At 44.0% G+C, this 17,471-nt stretch overlaps 1 protein-coding gene across 5 annotated transcripts in view; it reads left to right on the forward strand.

Moving 5' to 3' along the window:
• vps13c (vacuolar protein sorting 13 homolog C) overlaps positions 1 to 17,471 on the forward strand; it is a 54,502-nt gene that overhangs the window by 24,267 nt on the left and 12,764 nt on the right. For all 5 annotated transcript variants that reach the window (XM_085287201.1, XM_085287371.1, XM_085287286.1 and 2 more), the window contains 28 exons: positions 111 to 229; positions 351 to 517; positions 758 to 1,011; positions 1,204 to 1,430; positions 1,738 to 1,830; positions 1,954 to 2,187; positions 2,272 to 2,403; positions 2,677 to 2,766; positions 3,126 to 3,281; positions 3,404 to 3,668; positions 3,760 to 3,920; positions 4,013 to 4,134; positions 4,451 to 4,748; positions 4,910 to 5,299; positions 5,578 to 5,682; positions 5,853 to 6,002; positions 6,117 to 6,242; positions 6,328 to 6,461; positions 6,746 to 6,872; positions 8,064 to 8,299; positions 9,568 to 9,709; positions 9,824 to 9,964; positions 10,046 to 10,127; positions 10,231 to 10,300; positions 10,478 to 10,589; positions 10,674 to 10,787; positions 10,944 to 11,074; positions 11,206 to 11,287. In XM_085287201.1, coding sequence (XP_085143327.1) covers positions 111 to 229; positions 351 to 517; positions 758 to 1,011; positions 1,204 to 1,430; positions 1,738 to 1,830; positions 1,954 to 2,187; positions 2,272 to 2,403; positions 2,677 to 2,766; positions 3,126 to 3,281; positions 3,404 to 3,668; positions 3,760 to 3,920; positions 4,013 to 4,134; positions 4,451 to 4,748; positions 4,910 to 5,299; positions 5,578 to 5,682; positions 5,853 to 6,002; positions 6,117 to 6,242; positions 6,328 to 6,461; positions 6,746 to 6,872; positions 8,064 to 8,299; positions 9,568 to 9,709; positions 9,824 to 9,964; positions 10,046 to 10,127; positions 10,231 to 10,300; positions 10,478 to 10,589; positions 10,674 to 10,787; positions 10,944 to 11,074; positions 11,206 to 11,287 — 4,460 coding nt within the window. The remainder of the gene's footprint in view (positions 1 to 110; positions 230 to 350; positions 518 to 757; positions 1,012 to 1,203; positions 1,431 to 1,737; positions 1,831 to 1,953; positions 2,188 to 2,271; positions 2,404 to 2,676; positions 2,767 to 3,125; positions 3,282 to 3,403; positions 3,669 to 3,759; positions 3,921 to 4,012; positions 4,135 to 4,450; positions 4,749 to 4,909; positions 5,300 to 5,577; positions 5,683 to 5,852; positions 6,003 to 6,116; positions 6,243 to 6,327; positions 6,462 to 6,745; positions 6,873 to 8,063; positions 8,300 to 9,567; positions 9,710 to 9,823; positions 9,965 to 10,045; positions 10,128 to 10,230; positions 10,301 to 10,477; positions 10,590 to 10,673; positions 10,788 to 10,943; positions 11,075 to 11,205; positions 11,288 to 17,471) is intronic.

The raw sequence follows: 17,471 nt of genomic DNA on the forward strand, positions 1-17,471 counted from the left end.
AGCTAGGCTGCTCGAAAGTCCAAGAATAAAAATATTGTTAATGAGTGTAATAGATCCACTTTAAGCTTTCTTGCCGTTTTGTTGATGTGATCTTTGTCCTGATTGCTCAGGTGGTTCTGGAAAGATGACTGTGAGCCACAGTGAAGAGGACGATGAAACTTTGGAGACTGTCAAGTTTAACTTCAACATCGAGTCTCTTGGTCTGGTTCTGTACCTCGACCCCAAACAGGTCAGTTAGAAACAACAAGGACGTGAAAAGAAACTGATATCTGGGGGACGCTATTCGTCCAGTGGTTGGAGTAAGCAAGTAAGTGTTAGTTATTCTTCCTGACTGTTGTCCCTGTTCCCAGTCCTCAGATCTCCAGAACCAGCAGGACCTCAGACTGGGAGAATTTGCCCTACACTTGCTAAAAACTTCAGGGAAGATCCTAAATAATGGCAGCATGGAGGTGAGCACGGTGCTGACTGCCTGCACACTGGACGACCTGAGGACCGGCATGGAGAGGGTCACCTCGCGGTAAGTCAAATGATCTCTGCTTTCTGTCTGTCTGACTGTTTTGTTGATGACGTGATCAATCACTGATGGAGTTCTTCATCAAATAGTCTGTAGTTGTTTTTCAGAGAAGAAGAAGAAACAGTCAGATCACACTGCACAGTGAATATGATCCATATGGAAAGCAATTTAGTTTTTTGCTACCAAAGTGGTTTAGATGAGAGTTTTCGGTCAGTGATCACACATTGTGTTAACTTGCTGCAGGATGGTGAGGCAGAGAGACGAAGAGAGCTCAGGGGTCACGATCGACGTGACGTACCGGCAGAGCGCAGCAGAACGGGAGGTGGTGGCCATTCTGCAGAAGCTCTATCTCTGTGCAAGCGTGGAGTTTCTGATGGCCGTCGGAGATTTCTTCCTGCAGGCTCTGCCGCAGAGTTCGGCTCCGCCCGCCACCTCTGCACCGAGCGACAGACTGCAGCTGAGACAGACCACTGAACCACGAGCCGACCCCAAGACTGGTAAGATCGGGACACCAGACCCCAACCGGAGAGGCGGGGGGGATTGAGTATATCTACTGTATAAAACTGTAAAATTGATGTTTCCAAGTATTCAGAGCTTCTCAGTCAAGCTAAAGACGACCATTCAGAATCACAAAGCGAGAACGGAAACAAAAAAAGAAAAACCATCACAAGACTGTTTTCTCTCTGCAGCCTCCACAGTGAAGACTCGACTTCGAGCAGTGGTGGTGGACCCAGAGGTGGTGTTCGTGGCCAACCTGATGAAGGCCGACGCCCCAGCTCTCGTGGCCTCATTTCAGTGCGACTTCACGCTACAGGCCGAGGAGGACGGCACACAGAACATGAGAGCCAGCCTGAGGGAGCTGAAGGTCCTCGCCTGCCCCTTCATCCAAAACAAAGAGGACAAGGCTGTCACCACCGTAAGAGTGTGCTTGTTTTTTGCAGTCTGTAGATTCTTCAGAGAGAACCTTTCACTCACTGTTATATCAGTTCTGCTTTGTGTTTTTTGATATGTCAGACACATTTAAACCCACAGCGTTTTGGGTAGTAAACGACTGGGAGTAAAACCATTTTTACTGCATTACCCTTAAAAATATGAGTCGGGTAACAGATTAACTGAAAAAGTGTCTTACTGTAGGGGAAGAAAATGTGATGTGTTAGTGGTCTTGTAAGTAATGAGAGATGAACAAACGTGATTAAAGGTATCAGTCTGGCTCTATCCAAAAGGTACTGAGACCTTGTTCGGTCACCTTGGAAACCAAAGCTCACCCCAATCAGCCACTGAGGGGCTCCGTGACAGTGGAGGAAATCATAATTAAGGTATTTATTTATGGATTTAGAAATCACACTGACAGATGTTGGAGACTCTGTGTTGCTTCTCTGGACTCGCGGTGATTTCCCGACTGTCAGTGAACTCATCACCAGTGTGTCTTTCATCTGCAGATTTCACCGTTCATCCTCAACACAGTGACAACGATAACAGCCGCCATGACGGCAAAGCAGAAGGATCAACAGTGCGAGGCATCGAAGCCCGATGTCAGTGACCTGTGGTCGGTCATGAACATCTACAACTGTAACTACTGGTTCCTGGGAGTGGACCAGGCCACCGAGGTCACCGAGAGCTTCAGAGAACCGGACGGACGAAATGAAGGGGAGAGCTTTGGCGTCGAAGTCAAGGTACCACAGCGTCCTCGCAGAACATTCATTGTAAAACTTTAAAGAAGGTTTGCTTCTTTTTGACGAGCTGTTGTTGGCCCTCAGGTTGTACAGGTGACTCTGGAGTCCGGTTTGGGTCATCGAACAGTCCCTCTGCTGCTGGCCGAGTCCTCCTTCAATGGTTCAGCCAAAAACTGGTCTTCGCTGCCACAGCTGAGAGCTGATATGACGCTTGAAGTAAGAACTCAACCTGGATTCAGACCTGATCCTGAAACTCGTGTCATATATTCAAGGCTCCTAACTTTAGTTTGTTTTTTTTTTCCTAACTTTAGTTTTAGCTGAGGAGTATTTAAGAACATTATTCATGTGTTCATCCTACCACCGAAGGTGTTGACGCCACTGGAAGGGATAGGCTGATATATTCCAGAAAGACAAAAATCTCTCTGACAGCTGAGTTATCGCAGCTGCTGTGCTCAGTGAAAAAAAACCAAGTGTGTCATCTGTTCCCAGGTGAATTACTTTAATGAGACCCACGCGGTGTGGGAGCCTCTGCTGGAACGAGTCGACGGCGGCAGACGAAGGTGGAACCTGGAGTTCGAGGTAAAGCTGCTAGCAGCGAAGCTTGCTCTTAATGAACTTTGTGTGATTATTATGACAGCTACACAATGTCCCACTCCAGTGAATGTCCCACAGCAAAGCAATTCCCTGAAGTGTTTTGTCTGTGAATAGTTTTATGTCAAAGACATCTTTGTGTTCCTCATATAAAACATCCAAGTGGCTCATTTCCAACCCCCCCCCCCCCCCCCCCCAACCCTTTCTTTTTCTTTTCTTTTTTTTTTTTCTTGGAATAGACCGACCTTAATATTACAGGTGTAAGAGTTTAACGGCACGTCTGTAATCTGCCATTTAAAGGTGGAATGAGGCTGATGAACTTAGTGATGCTGTTTTTGCTCCTGCAGATGAAGAACAACCCAATCCATGACAAAAGCCCTGTTCACGGAGATGACTTCATATTCCTTCCTGAACCTCGCACTGTCGTTAACATCTGCTCCAAAGACACCATGAATGTCACCATCTCCAAGTGCTGCCTCAACGTTTTCCAAAACCTCGCCAAGGTACAGAACAGCTTCAGTTTGTGTCTGACTGATGCTATAATATCACTTCTAATTGACTTTTTGAAAAAGTGTTAATTCGTTGAATCACTGAGTGCCCTTTTCCTTTGCTGTGTTTTGATCAGGCGTTCTCGGAGGGAACGACTTCCACCTTTGATTACTCTCTGAAGGAGAAGTCGCCATTCACTATTAGAAACTCTCTGGGAATTCCCTTCATTGTGGAGCACAGTGCTAACTTGAGACTGGTGGGATCTGCGGGGCAGGGAAAGCTCCACGAGTTGCCGGTGGATCAGAACATGGAACTGGAGCACTCAATGTTCGAACCAACATCCAGAGGCAAACTTTCAGCTCTCCAGCGGCAAGAGAGCTGCCTGTTCAACCTCACCATCGGTCAGACGTTCCCACTCGTTCTCTGTTGGTGCTGCGCGTTGTCTTATGCTAAGCTTGTGATTGGAGATGTGTTATTTCTCTCCCCATACAGTGCCCTCAGGATACAGCGAGATCGCCAACATCCCTGTGGACAAACCGGGTCGACGCCTCTACAACATCCGCGGCCCGAATCTGCAGGAGGCCATATCTGTGCTGTTGCAGATTGACGCCAACGAAGGCAACAAGGTCATCACGGTTCGCTCGCCGCTGCAGGTCTGAACCACAGACGCTCTAAATAAAGCCGATATTGTGATTAGAAAAGCAGGACAGGTTTATTTAGAGGCAACTTTTGTTTGTGTTTTTAGATAAAGAATCACTTCTCAGTGCCATTCACCATCCTCAAGTACTCTCCACAAACCAGAGCTCTGCAGGTTATTGGACAGGCCGAACCCAAGACGGAGTTTCATGTCACCTTAGAAACTTACAGGTAGAATCACACCACCTTCTTCAGGTGTTCGAGAGACTGTTTGTTAGTATAGTCATAGTCTTTGTGGATTTGATGATTGTCTCAATAAAAGACATCCTCTGCTGCTCTGAACATCTACAAATTTAGGGTTTGCCAACATGGGCGAGCTTCTGGTTGCAGATCCTTTTTTCCAAACTGAATTTGTGACACTTTAAGTGCAATCTTGTCCCTGAAACTCTCTGGGTGCTGTTGTGAGTTCCTGTGGATCTGAGCAGCTCCAGGTGCCTCGTCATAACTTCCGGAGGTGGTGAGAGTCTTTACTTCCTCTTTCCTCCAGATCTCAGCTGTTTTTGCAGCCAGCAGGAGAGCTGACAGGTCAGTACGCGCCATCTTCCACCTGCATATCCTGGAAGGAGCAGGTGCACTGTAGCTCAGAGGTGGGGTCGATGCTTCAGTGTCCCGCATCCGAAAGCAGCCTGCTGCCACTCATGGTCAGCACTTTGGCCGTCCCCGATGACCTGCGACACATCACCAGCTGTGGAGAGGAGGACTGGGACCCCGCCTATGTCATCCATCTCCATCCTATGGCTACCCTACGCAACCTGCTGCCATACACCATTCGCTACATGATGGAGGTAACCCTAACAGCTCCATCAAGGTTTAGCAATGCAATAATAAAGAGTCTTTGCAGATATTCACATCTGTTTGTTAGAAATGTTTTTTATTATTTTATAAGCCAATGAAAACTAACCTGATCTAAAATAACCTGATCGGACCTGATGTGTTGCATCCCCAGAGCTCAGTAGACAGCTGCGAGCTCCGTGAAGGCAGCACGTCAGACCTCCTGAACGCTCGTGTCTCAGGCGAGATCGTGTCGCTGGTGCTGATGAGGTATCAAGGACGCGACTGGCACGGACACATTCGGATTGAAAAGGAAATGCCCGAGTTCCTGGTCATATGTCTCACCTGCGACTCGGACATAAACATGACTGTGGACATTAACGTCCATGCGACGAGGACGGCGAGCCGCCTGCTGCTGTCGCTCTTCAGTCCGTACTGGATCATCAACAAAACGTCTCGAGTGCTCCAGTACAAAGCCGAGGACATCTCCGTCAAGCACCCGGCCGACTACAGAGACATCATCCTGTTCTCCTTCAAGAAGAAAAACATGTTCAGCAAGTGCAAGGTGAGAAACACCTGGACACACATGTCCAGCCTTTCTTCTTTAGACTTTAAACAAGTCGTTCAAAGTTTTCACAATCCGAGCCTGTATGCTTTATAAGCTTCCAGGTACGTTTTTTTTATTCCTGTATATTTAGATCTGGTCAGACCTCTATTTTCTGATCACTGCTTCCTTTTTAACTCTTTTATTTTTTTTATTTTTTTTTGACGATAAAAACAAAGCCAGACATTTTCTGTAACATGTAAAATGTTTATTTATTGCACATTGATGTTTTGTATCAGCTCCAGCTTTGCGTCTCCACCAGTTCCTGGTCTGACGGGTTCTCTCTGGACACAGTGGGAAGTTATGGCTGCGTTCGCTGTCCCGCCAACCACATGGACTTCTTGGTAACTCTTTTTCTCTTTTAATCAAACTGTTTAACCTGTTTTGTCTTTCTGAGGATTAGACCAGGCTGGTTGTGGAGCTTTTGAATGTGTCACATTCTTCTCCTGGGTTGATTAAAATGATCATCAGCTGTGAGCTGATCTAGTTTCATGCTTCTTGTCTCTGTGTGCAGGTGGGTGTTAGTATTCAGATGAGCAGTTTTAAACTAACCAGGATCGTCACCATGAGTCCTTTCTACACTCTGGTCAACAAGTCGTCTTATGAACTAGAAGTGGGAGAAGTCAGCAGCCAAACCAAGTGGCACTACATCTCTTCCACCGAGGTGAATGAATTTCTAGTTTTAGAACAGACAGGCTGTAGGGACCTGTCTTCCTTATTGTCACTACCAAACTCCTTATGTTATTATAATTCTCATAATTCGATTGTTGTGGCGCAGTGTCTCCCTCTGTGGCCGGAGAATGGCTCGGGAAAGTTGTGTGTCCGTGTTGTCGGGTCTGAATCCACCTCCCAATCCTTCTTCTTCAATAAACAGGACAACGGCACCCTGCTAAAAATGGAAATGGTTAGTGTGCATTAGACCAGACACATCGGACGAACTCTCACAGTTTAGTACATTTTGGAGATTTTTAAATGCGTGTATGTTTCAGTGCGGTGGGATCATCGTGGACGTCAACCTCTCCGATCACTCCACCGTCATCAGCTTCAGTGATTATTATGAAGGAGCAGCTCCTGCCCTGCTGGTTAACCACACGCCCTGGGCTACCATCAGCTATAAACAGAGGTCAGAGGTCAACACACTACTACATATATGTTATTTTATAGCCTATCAGAGTTTAAAAGCTGTAACTTTTTCATCTGACACGGTTCACTCTGTCTTAACTTCTGCATTCTTGGAGGTGCTCCAGGTTTTTGGCCACAAAAAAAGCTCTTAAAGGCTTTTTTTGCCTGTTTTCTGTGTTTCTGGTTGTCACTCCATGTCAGTTCCCTGACAAATTTGTATTTCAGTTAATTTTCTCTTTGTGAAACACCTTGGTGGAAACCCAGCTACTTGCCATTTCTTTTCAGCGGCTCATCCGTCTTTCATGCGTTGAAACCCAGCGAGACTCGACGGTTTGCGTGGGACGACCCAACAGGAGTCCGCATGCTTCGTTGGGAATGCCGGGATCATTCAGGAGAGCTGGATCTGCTGAAGGTCAGACTCACACACAATCTCGTATCTGCATTTTTTTTGTAAGAAGACACTGTTGTGTGTCATGGTGAGACAATTCTGGAGGTCGAGCTTTGTTTAGTCGCTATTGAGGTTTGATGAAACGCATATCAAAAGATTTCCCACAGAAAACAGCAGAAACTCTCTGATTAATTAATAGTGGAAGGGCCAGATATTACTATGCCTTTGTGTCTTTGTAACAGCTGAACCTCATCCTCTGAAAAATAATTTTTCAGTTTGTTGTGACCGAAGAAATCTAATGTAACAAACCTGAAAATGTCAAGGACCAAAAATTGGAACCCTGAGGAACCAGAAAAACCATTTATTTCAGCCACTGCTGTTGTACTGAGAAAAATGATCAATTACTTTATATAAAAGATTAGTGTAGATTTATGATCTAAACAATGAGTTTGTATTTTCTAATTAGTTTATTTCATTTTAGCTTTTTGTTTTTAATTCAGTCTAGTTTAGTTGATTTTCAGATTGAGTTTCTCGTTCCAGTTTAGTTTTTATTGTTTGAAAATGTTTAGTTGTAGTTTCGTTTTTATTAGTTTCAGTGTTGTTGTTGTTCTTGTTGTTGTAATTATGATTGTTTGGAGAACACACGTCAGAGCCAAGACAGACATCCAGAATCTCAATACATCAATCCTTCATCAGGCAAATAAATTTTTCGGCAAACAACTAAAAACGTAATAGAAGCTCAAACTAGGAAAAAAATAATATTTTTATTTTAATTTGCCAAGTTCGCAAAATCATTTCTTGGTTTAAATTTTTTTAAAGTCTAGTTTTTAATTTAATTTTATGTAACCAAAATGTTTTGTTTTTCGTTTACATTTAGTTGCTTTTACAACCTTAATTATTAATTAATTATTACCTTGATTTTCTGGCCATCAGGAGGCAACCACTCTGGCTACAAGACATCTGATTGTAGAGAAGTCTGGGGAACTGAGGCTTCTTTTACTGATGTAGCTCCCCTCTGTACACATATTCCTGATGACTTTTAGCGTCTCCGTTGCTATTTTCACATCCTATTGAATATCTTTAGTTATGGTACTATTACAGTCAAACTGGAGGATATAGCAATAACAATATGCTCCTTGTGTTTGCTTCCCACAAACTTCATGAAACCCAGGATACAAACATCAGTTTCTTTACAGTCTGTCTGTGTTCATTTAGGATGATTTTGGTCAGTTTTCCTACGACAGCCAGTCTCAGATCCACTGGGCTTCCTTCCTGGACGGACGCCAGCGGGTGCTGATATTTACTGAGGACGTTGGAGTGGTGACAAAGGCTCGTCAGGCTGAGGAGCTTGAACAGTCCGATCAGGAAGTAAAAGTTTTGTTGCAAAACCTTGGATTGTCACTGATCAACAACAGCAAGCGGCAGGAGATCGCGTACATTGGCATCACCAGGTAAACACTATCACATTACCAGAGCAGTTTACAGCAAAGCAAGGTCACATTTCCAGGCTTCGTCTACAGTGTGAGATTAGCTATTTGCTTTCTTGACTAACACATTTTTATCTTAAAATCAGTCTGTGTTCTCATAAAGAAGAGATTGTAAATGGACTCTTCTTCCTTAAAAATGGGCTAGATGAGTGCCATCTCATTTAGGTCCAGAGGAGCAAAATGCAACCAAGATATGCAGAAAAAATCTTCTACTTTTTTGTTTTGGTTTTATTCACAATGTAACAGCTGCAAGTTTCCTGCTATTTATCCAGATCTGGGTGACAGAGAAAGCATGCCCAGACCTCCCTCTCCACAGCCTCCTCCAGCTGTTCTGAGGGGATAATGAAGCGTTACTGAGTCCTTAGAGAGGCGTAATAACTCCAGCGTGTCCCGGGTCTGTCCCAGGGTCACCTCCCAGCTGGATATGCCTGGACACACCTCACCTTGGAGGCATCCAGGAGGCCTGCTAGTCAGCTGCCTGAACCACCTCCAGCTGACTAAAGTAGCACTGTTGGTGAAGAAATAGCTACTTTTAGCCTCTCCTAAATAACTGAGCTCCTCGCCCATTGGGAGGAAGCTGAATTCTGCTGCCTGTTCTCGTCAGCTTCTGCTTTCTGTGACCAGTTACAGCTTATGAACATAGGTGAGAGTAGGAATAACAAGCAGGACTAGCCAGTATATTTTTATCTACACTTTTAGGTTCAGCTCTCTTTTTACCGCTGCACCTTAGAGCTGTTTATATAGGGTTTAAATTATTTGCAGATGTTAAGCGGTGGATTGCTCCCTCTGGACTGGGATAGCTGTTGACCCAAACACAGGAGTTCAGATATCCTTACAATCCTGGTAATAGGTGACAGGAAAGTGGAGCGTGAGATTGACAGATGGAGAAGGCCAGTAATGTGTCCATTGTACTGGACTGTTGTGGTGAAAAGAGAACTTCTTTATCAGTCAATATACATTCAACCCTCACCTGTGGTCAGGAGGTCTGGGTAGTGACCAAAAGAAGAAGGTTACAGATATGAGTGGGTGAAATGAGCTTCCCACATAGAGAGGCTGCACTTTAGAGGAGCTCTAAGTAGAGCTGCTGCTCCTGCACACGTCTGTTTGTGCAGACCAGCTCCCACTGGAGATGATCATACCCACTGAATCTTGCTTCCTAGCACACCGCTTGGAGCAACATCAACACATAATCACAAGCGTGTTACAGCGTTACATGTGTGTTTGTATCACAGCTCAGGTGTTGTTTGGGAAATGAAGCCGAAGAATCGCTGGAAGCCGTTCAATAACAAGAACATCAGCCTGCTGGAGAAAGCCTACCAGAATCAGCTGAGTGGGAAGTCCGCCGGCGGCTGGATCAGACTGGAGAACCTGGAGGTGAGAGGTCAACGTGCACCTGAAACACGCCCACCCCCCAAAAAATACACACACAATTTAAATTTCAATTGTCCACTGAGCTGAGAGGGAAGCTGTGATGTCACTGGCTCTCAGGTGAACCTCAGTGGGGCCACCATGATGATGCGTCAGCCGTTTTCCTGCCAAGTGAGGAGGAACTTCCTGTCTGGGATCCAAGTGGAGTTCAAGCAGTCGGTGCATCAGCGCAGCTTGAGAGCTCAGCTGCACTGGCTGCAGGTAAACACTCACACACCACGATGCATACACACCTGCACAGAAATACACACTCTTGTATGACTGGCATCATTCTGTGTCCAGGTGGACAATCAGCTTCCAGGTGCCATCTTCCCCATCGTCTTCAATCCAGTTCTTCCTCCAAAGTCCATCGCTCTGGACACAGGTGGAGTCTTTTTATTAACTTCTTCATAGCTTCGATCAAACTCTTGATCTGACCGTTCTCACGGTGAGCCGAGCGTCTTTAACTCCGCTCTCTGTCTCCACAGAGCCAAAGCCCTTCATTGACGTGTCCATCATCACCAGGTTCAACCAGCACAGCAACGTCATGCAGTTCAAGTGAGTAAGAACCAGTTCACCTAAAGACCTGCAGGGTGTTTAAAACCACAACCCTGCTGAAGTCCAAATCCTTCGTGTGTGGAAAAAGCCACACTTACTTGTTTTTGAGAGGTAAGCACAGAGATGGGATTAAGGAAAAGATTGTCAGCTTGTCTTGAGCTTGTCTGTGTTCTCCAGGTATTTCATGGCTTTGGTCCAGGAGATGGCAGTAAAGATCGATCAGGGTTTCCTGGGAGCCATTTTGGCTCTGTTCACTCCTGCTGCAGACCCCCAGGCCGACAGCGAGAAGGTAGAGCTGCTTCTAACATGTGAAAAGTGCCAACATGAACCACACACAGAGGGTTCATGCGTTTGAGGTGTGTCTGTGTTTCAGTCTGGGCTGATAGAGCAAGATCTGCAGGGCCTGCAGGCCGAGCTGATGGAGGCGTCGCGGACTGACGCATCTGGTCTCAGCTACTTCGAATACTTCCACATCTCACCCATCAAGGTGAAGACGCACAGTCTGAGCTCTCCTTTTCACTTATATTTAAAAACGGCTTAAATCGTTAAGTCAACCAGATGAATGTTTGGATTCAAAATAAGCCCAGTGTCGTCACTGGGTCAAGGTTCTGTTTCCATCTTGGTGTTCGTGTGTTTGTTTCAGCTCCATCTCAGTCTGTCTCTGGGCTCCAGCGGTGATGACTTGGTTGAGGAGACGGAAGCCATTCAGTCTCTGAACCTGCTGCTGAAAAGCATCGGGGCCACGCTGACCGACGTCGACGACATCATCTTCAAGTGAGACTCTCGCCGCTGCTGCGGCGGCATTAGAGAGATGCGCTGAGGGCCGTAAAGTAGGGGACGGCTGTTTGCTGAGTCTGTCACAGTAAAACTTTCTGTTTGACATTCGTCATGTTTGTGTCCCACAGACTGGCCTTCTTTGAGGTGAAGCACCAGTTTTATAGTAAAGAGAAGCTGACGTGGGTGGCGGCTCGACACTATACTGAACAGGTAAAGTTACAGCCTCCATGTGTGCCATGCTTTATCCAGGTCGTAATTTATCTACAAGCAAACAAAGGTGTAATTAAATGGAGATAAGCCAATCAGATCTGAAGAAGTAACAACTGATGATGATGATTCGGCACTTTTGTGGTTAAAGTCCTATCTCTTAAATGGGACCTTTTGTGTTAAGTTGGGGTCGGCTTCATCCTCTGTGGCCCCTCTGCTTTGGGGTGTGCCATAGGGATCTATTCTTGGGCCGTTATTGTTTTCGTTGTACCTTTTGCCTCTTGGCGAGATTTTCCGGAAACATAAAGTGCCATTCCATCTATACGCAGATGACTGCCAGCTCTACTTACCTTTTAGTCATTCTGATAGTCTCCCAACTGGACCTCTGCTTGACTGCCTTACTGATGTCAAAGCATGGATGGCAAAAAACGTTTTAAATTTTAATGATCGGAAGACAGAAGCGATTTTATTTGGCCCAAATCGTTCTTCTCATACTCTGGATGTTGATCTTGCAGCTTTGACTTCCCAACTAAAGAGTTTGATCACAAATCTCGGAGTTAAAATTGATTCTGCACTTACCTTTGATGACCACGTAAACGGCGTGGTAAAATCAGCATTTTATCACCTCAGACGTTTATCGAAGGTTAAGCCCTTTCTTTCCAAGCGTGACTTGGAAAGTGTTATTATATATCTATATATATCTATAGATATATATCTATAGATATATAGATCTATATATCTATAGATATATAGATCTATAGATATATAGATCTATAGATATATAGATCTATAGATATATATCTATAGATCTATAGATATATATCTATAGATATATAGATCTATAGATATATAGATCTATAGATATATAGATCTATAGATATATAGATCTATAGATATATATCTCTATAGATATATATCTCTATAGATATATATCTCTATAGATATATATCTCTATAGATATATATCTCTATAGATATATATCTCTATAGATATATATCTCTATAGATATATCTCTATAGATATATATATCTCTATAGATATATATCTCTATAGATATATATCTCTATAGATATATATATCTATAGATATATATATCTATAGATATATAGATATATAGATATATAGATATATATCTCTATATAGATATATCTCAGGGGTGCAACGATACACAAAATTCACGGTTCGGTTCGATACTTTGGTGTCACGGTTCGATATTTTTTTCGATACAGAAAAAATGTTCATGCATTTTTAATTTGTCATTTATTAAAATTATAAATATATATTTTAACTCAAAAGTACAGTTTTTAAATTTAATGTTGCTGAAACAAAAGTAATTTAAAAAAAATAATCTATCTCAGGGCTCTCAAAATTTCAAAATCCCTGGTAGCCCTTCGGGCAGGGACTCTTCAGTTTTTGGTAGCCCAAAATAAATGTAAGTAGTCCAAATAAAAAAGAGAGCAATTTTTTGATTGATGTTTTGTTTCCTGTTTTGTTTCCTTTACAATATTATACATTAAAGTATAATATTGTAAAGGAAACAAAACATTAATCAAAAAATTGTTGAAAAACAAATTACAACATTGTATAAAAATTACAATCATCAACTCAAATATTTGGTTCTAATTGAACAGAAATTTCTATGAACTTGTAAGAACTGTGTAGGACATGAATCAGTCTGTGTCAGATCCTGAATTTGAAATTTCCACTGAAGTCAGGGGTAAGAGACAAGTGGAACCAAGATCGAGGCCATTTGCTTTTTGAAGTTTGCAAAGACTGCTAAATTTTGCCAGTAGTCGTTCACTCTTTGCAACATAGTACGCTGTTCTAAACAGATTTTTCAGGTTTATTTTTAGTATGTTATTTGCAATTGGTGTTTGTTCTGGGAAAGATATTGCAGACTGAGCAATAATGCGTTTCTTGCATTTCTCATGGGTTCTAATGGGGGCCTTTCTTCAAATGACTGGTCCCAGTAACAAAGGCGCTTGTCGACTCAGAAATCGAGAGAAAACCAACAACACACCCGGCAGAACATTATGTTATTTACACGGGTGCACATCCGCATGTGCGCATTCACTGTCAAAATAAAAGACGCGCACCAGATAAGTTGCAACGCGCGTTTGCGTCCATATAAAAAGCAGTTTTTGTCCTAGAGTGGGATTTTCACGGCACATTCCGCACCACATCTCTGTGCGTTCATCATTTGTTTGAAGCCAGCTCACCTCCTGCAACCACTTTTCCAAGAATACGTGCTTCTTTTGTGGTTCGGATTCCTTCTGACATTTGTTTGGAGGTGGAGGAACATCACAGTAATTGCTCAAAGGAGCTTCTTCGACATCTTTAAGAGTTTTAAACAAATGTCTGTCCTCCTCCAGAAAATCTTATGTATGCAAACACGCGTTGCAACTTCATATCTTGTGCACGTTTTTTTTTCTTTTTTTTTTTTTTTCTTTTTTTTTTTTTCTTTTTTTTTTTTTGACAGTGAATGCGCACCTGCGGACCACTTATGTGCAGCCCTGGTTATATAGCTCGTCATATTGCAGCCACAGAAATTCTTTTGTCCATGAAACCATAAAGCTGCACTTTCTTTTTGCCTTATAGTCTGATTTGTACGGTGGCTGGTGGTAAGCTTTTCTTTGGCTGTCACTTCTTCACCCTGACCTGTCTTATTTGGCTCAGCAGAACTAAAATATATATCCTGCTGCTTTTACACACGCACACATAACGGTCAACGATTCTCTGCGCGATCAACCTCCCATATGTTTAAGCTGCGGGAGATTTCACTTGTCATGTTTGCATAGTAAGCTAACGATTAATAAGACGATGTCAGAGGAATTGGTGCACAAATTATCATCACTCACAGATCAGTGCTGTCGCTCTCTATACACAGTTTGCGCAATTGCAAAGTGAAAGCAAAAAACAAGCGCAAATTCAAACGCGATTTCAATATGTCACATATTGACAGTGGCTCACCGATGCCAATGACATAATTACCCAGCTACATTTCTGAAAGAATGCAAAAGCATTGACATATATTTTCCCTTCCTACAATAGCCCGACGGGCAGGGCAGAGATAGATTTTGGTAGCCTGACTGGGGTTGCAAAATCGCTAGCCCGACATCCCGGTGTTGTGCCAAAAAGTGATTGTCTGCCAAAAACTGATTTCCGGTATTTGCCAAAAAGCAATTGCTCATATTTAAAGTGCTATAAGTAACTTGTTGGGCTATAATATGTTAAACATATGTCAAATGCATCCCTTATGGATGACATAAAGTCATCTTGAGCCACAAACAACATTCGTGTAACAAGATACAAGCCGCAATCAGTTTTTGGCAGCGACTTTTATATAACCTTTATTTATGCAGTAAAAAAAATCTCATTAACATTAAAAATGTATTTTGTAAGAGTAAGTTGCCCAACAGGACAGCAGAAACGGCAGCAAATATTACAATAGTTCTGTAAAAATATTTTAAGTGGGGATAAAGGACCGGATTGGTTATAATGTAAGTACAAGTTGTAAAGATACTTAAAAAACAGATAATTTTTTTAATTCTTTATGTAACCCCTTTGTATCCCCTGTTCACTGAAGTCTATTTACGAACATACGTAAAGATATTACACATAAAAAATACACAGAAACACTGGAAATCAGTTTTTGGCAGACAATCACTTTTTGGCACAACACCGGGGCTAGCGATTTTGCGAGCCCTGTATCTGATTGAGGAATCACTCATCTTTGGAAAAGAGAGTTTATTACAGAGAAATGGCTCTTTCCAAAATAAAAGCTATACTATCCGCTTCTTCTGGGCTATATTCTCAGCAGCATATTGTAGCGGGTCAGGGCTGTTTGTACAGTTATGTTTTGTTTATGTTGCCATAGTGACGGGTGACGCCCTCTCGCTGCGACGGTGTGTCCTTCCGGGGTCAGAGGGCGCCCTGTGTGTTGTTGTTGTTGTTGCTGTGCGGTTGCCGTGCTGAGCAGTTAGCTAGCGGCAGTGTTCTTCTGCAGATGTCAATAAACGGCTGTGCTCCCTGGCTAGCTCACGGGAAGCAAGACCAAACGATACCTCCGTCTCCTCCTTGTCTAAGCTCGCCACATTGGTGTCAGAAGTGGGATGATGGTGGCACCCCATGTTCTGACCCGAGTGACTTTTCCCCCGCCGGTCGTGAGGGGCCGGTGCGCCAAAAGAAGGCACCTGGACATTTGCAGGACTTTGTGTGGGGTAATGGGGTCGTCGGGGACGACTGACCCCTTAGGTGGGGGCTATGTAGCGGGTCAGGGCTGTTCGGGGTTCTGTTTGTACAGTTATGTTTTGTTTATGTTTTGTTTATGTTGCCATAGTGACAGGTGACGCCCTCTCGCTGCGACGGTGTGTCCTTCCGGGGTCAGAGGGCACCCTGTGTGGTGTTGTTGTTGTTGCTGTGCGGTTGCCGCGCTGAGCAGCTCCCTGGCTAGCTCACGGGAAGCAAGACCAAATGACACCTCCGTCTCCTCCTTGTCTGAGCTGTCTGTGTGGAGCGCTCAGTGGATCTGCGCTCCACAGTGCAGCCTAGGCGGAGTAGTCGAACGCAGATTCACTGAGCGCTCAACACAGACAGCATCGTCAGAAGGAAGAGCGCAGGGCAAGCTAGCGAGACAGAAGTTAAGCTCTCCTTGCAACATGGCAAATTGAATCTCCCCCACCCTCATTCAGATCTGGCGTTTGGAATTATTTTGGTTTTCATGTGACATATGACCCTGAAGGTAAGCGCGTCATGGACAAAAGTAAAACAGTATGTTGGATGTGCCACGCAATGCTCAATTACATGGGTGGGAACTAGTGTGTTAGCGCAGTTAGCTCGTTAACGTGTTGGCCGTCTAGCCCCACGCACAGGCGATCAGGGGTAGCTCGTTAACGGAGATTTGCCGTGTTGTGGCGTTAATGTCATTTCAACGAGATTAACGCTGACAGCACTAGTGGGAACACAACGAATATGACTGCACATTTAGACATCATCCTAGTGCAAAGACAAGTGGATGCAGACAAAAACAACAAGCATGCATGCTACAAACTTTACTCGAGTCATTTAGACAGCCGTTAGCACATGATTCTCCTTATGGGGACCTGATATGTTTAATATTGTGGCGAGCTCAGACAAGGAGGAGACGGAGGTGTCGTTTGGTCTTGCTTCCCGTGAGCTAGCCAGGGAGCACAGCCGTTTATTGACATCTGCAGAAGAACACTGCCGCTAGCTAACTGCTCAGCGCGGCAGCCGCACAGCAACAACAACAACACCACACAGGGCGCCCTCTGACCCCGGAAGGACACACCGTCGCAGCGAGAGGGCGTCACCTGTCACTATGGCAACATAAACAAAACATAACTGTACAAACAGCCCTGACCCGCTACAATATGCTGCTGAGAATATAGCCCAGAAGAAGCGGATAGTATAGCTTTTATTTTGGAAAGAGCCATTTCTCTGTAATAAACTCTCTTTTCCAAAGATGTGATTCCTCAATCAGATACAGGGCTTGCAATATCACTAGCCCGACGTCCTGGGGCTAGCGATTTTTCCAGTCGGGCTACCAAAATCTATCTCTGCCCTGCCCGTCGGGCTGTTGTAGGAAGGGAAAATATATGTCAATGCTTTTGCATTCTTTCGGAAATGTAGCTGGGTAATTATGTCATTGGCATCGGTGAGCCACTGTCAATATGTGACATATTGAAATCTCGTTTGAATTTGCGCTTGTTTTTTGCTTTCACTTTGCAATTGCGCGAACTGTGTATAGAGAGCGACAGCACTGATCTGTGAGTGATGATAATTTGTGCACCAATTCCTCTGACATCGTCTTATCAATCGTTAGCTTACTATGCAAACATGACAAGTGAACTCTCCCGCAGCTTAAACATATGGGAGGTTGATCGCGCAGAGAATCGTTGACCGTTATGTGTGCGTGTGTAAAAGCAGCAGGATATATATTTTAGTTCTGCTGAGCCAAATAAGACAGGTCAGGGTGAAGAAGTGACAGCCAAAGAAAAGTTCACCACAAAACGGAGAAGTTATGACAAATCAGACTATAAGGCAAAAAGAAAGTGCAGCTTTATGGTTTCATGGACAAAAGAATTTCTGTGGCTGCAATATGACGAGCTAAATAACCAGGGCTGCACATAAGTGGTCCGCAGGTGCGCATTCGCTGTCAAAAAAAAAA

The sequence above is a fragment of the Mchenga conophoros genome, linkage group LG1 (genome assembly GCF_057382185.1).
Source record: "Mchenga conophoros isolate Kocher_MC1m ecotype Shallow Benthic linkage group LG1, M_conophoros_male_GT1.1, whole genome shotgun sequence".
NCBI lineage: Eukaryota > Metazoa > Chordata > Actinopteri > Cichliformes > Cichlidae > Mchenga > Mchenga conophoros.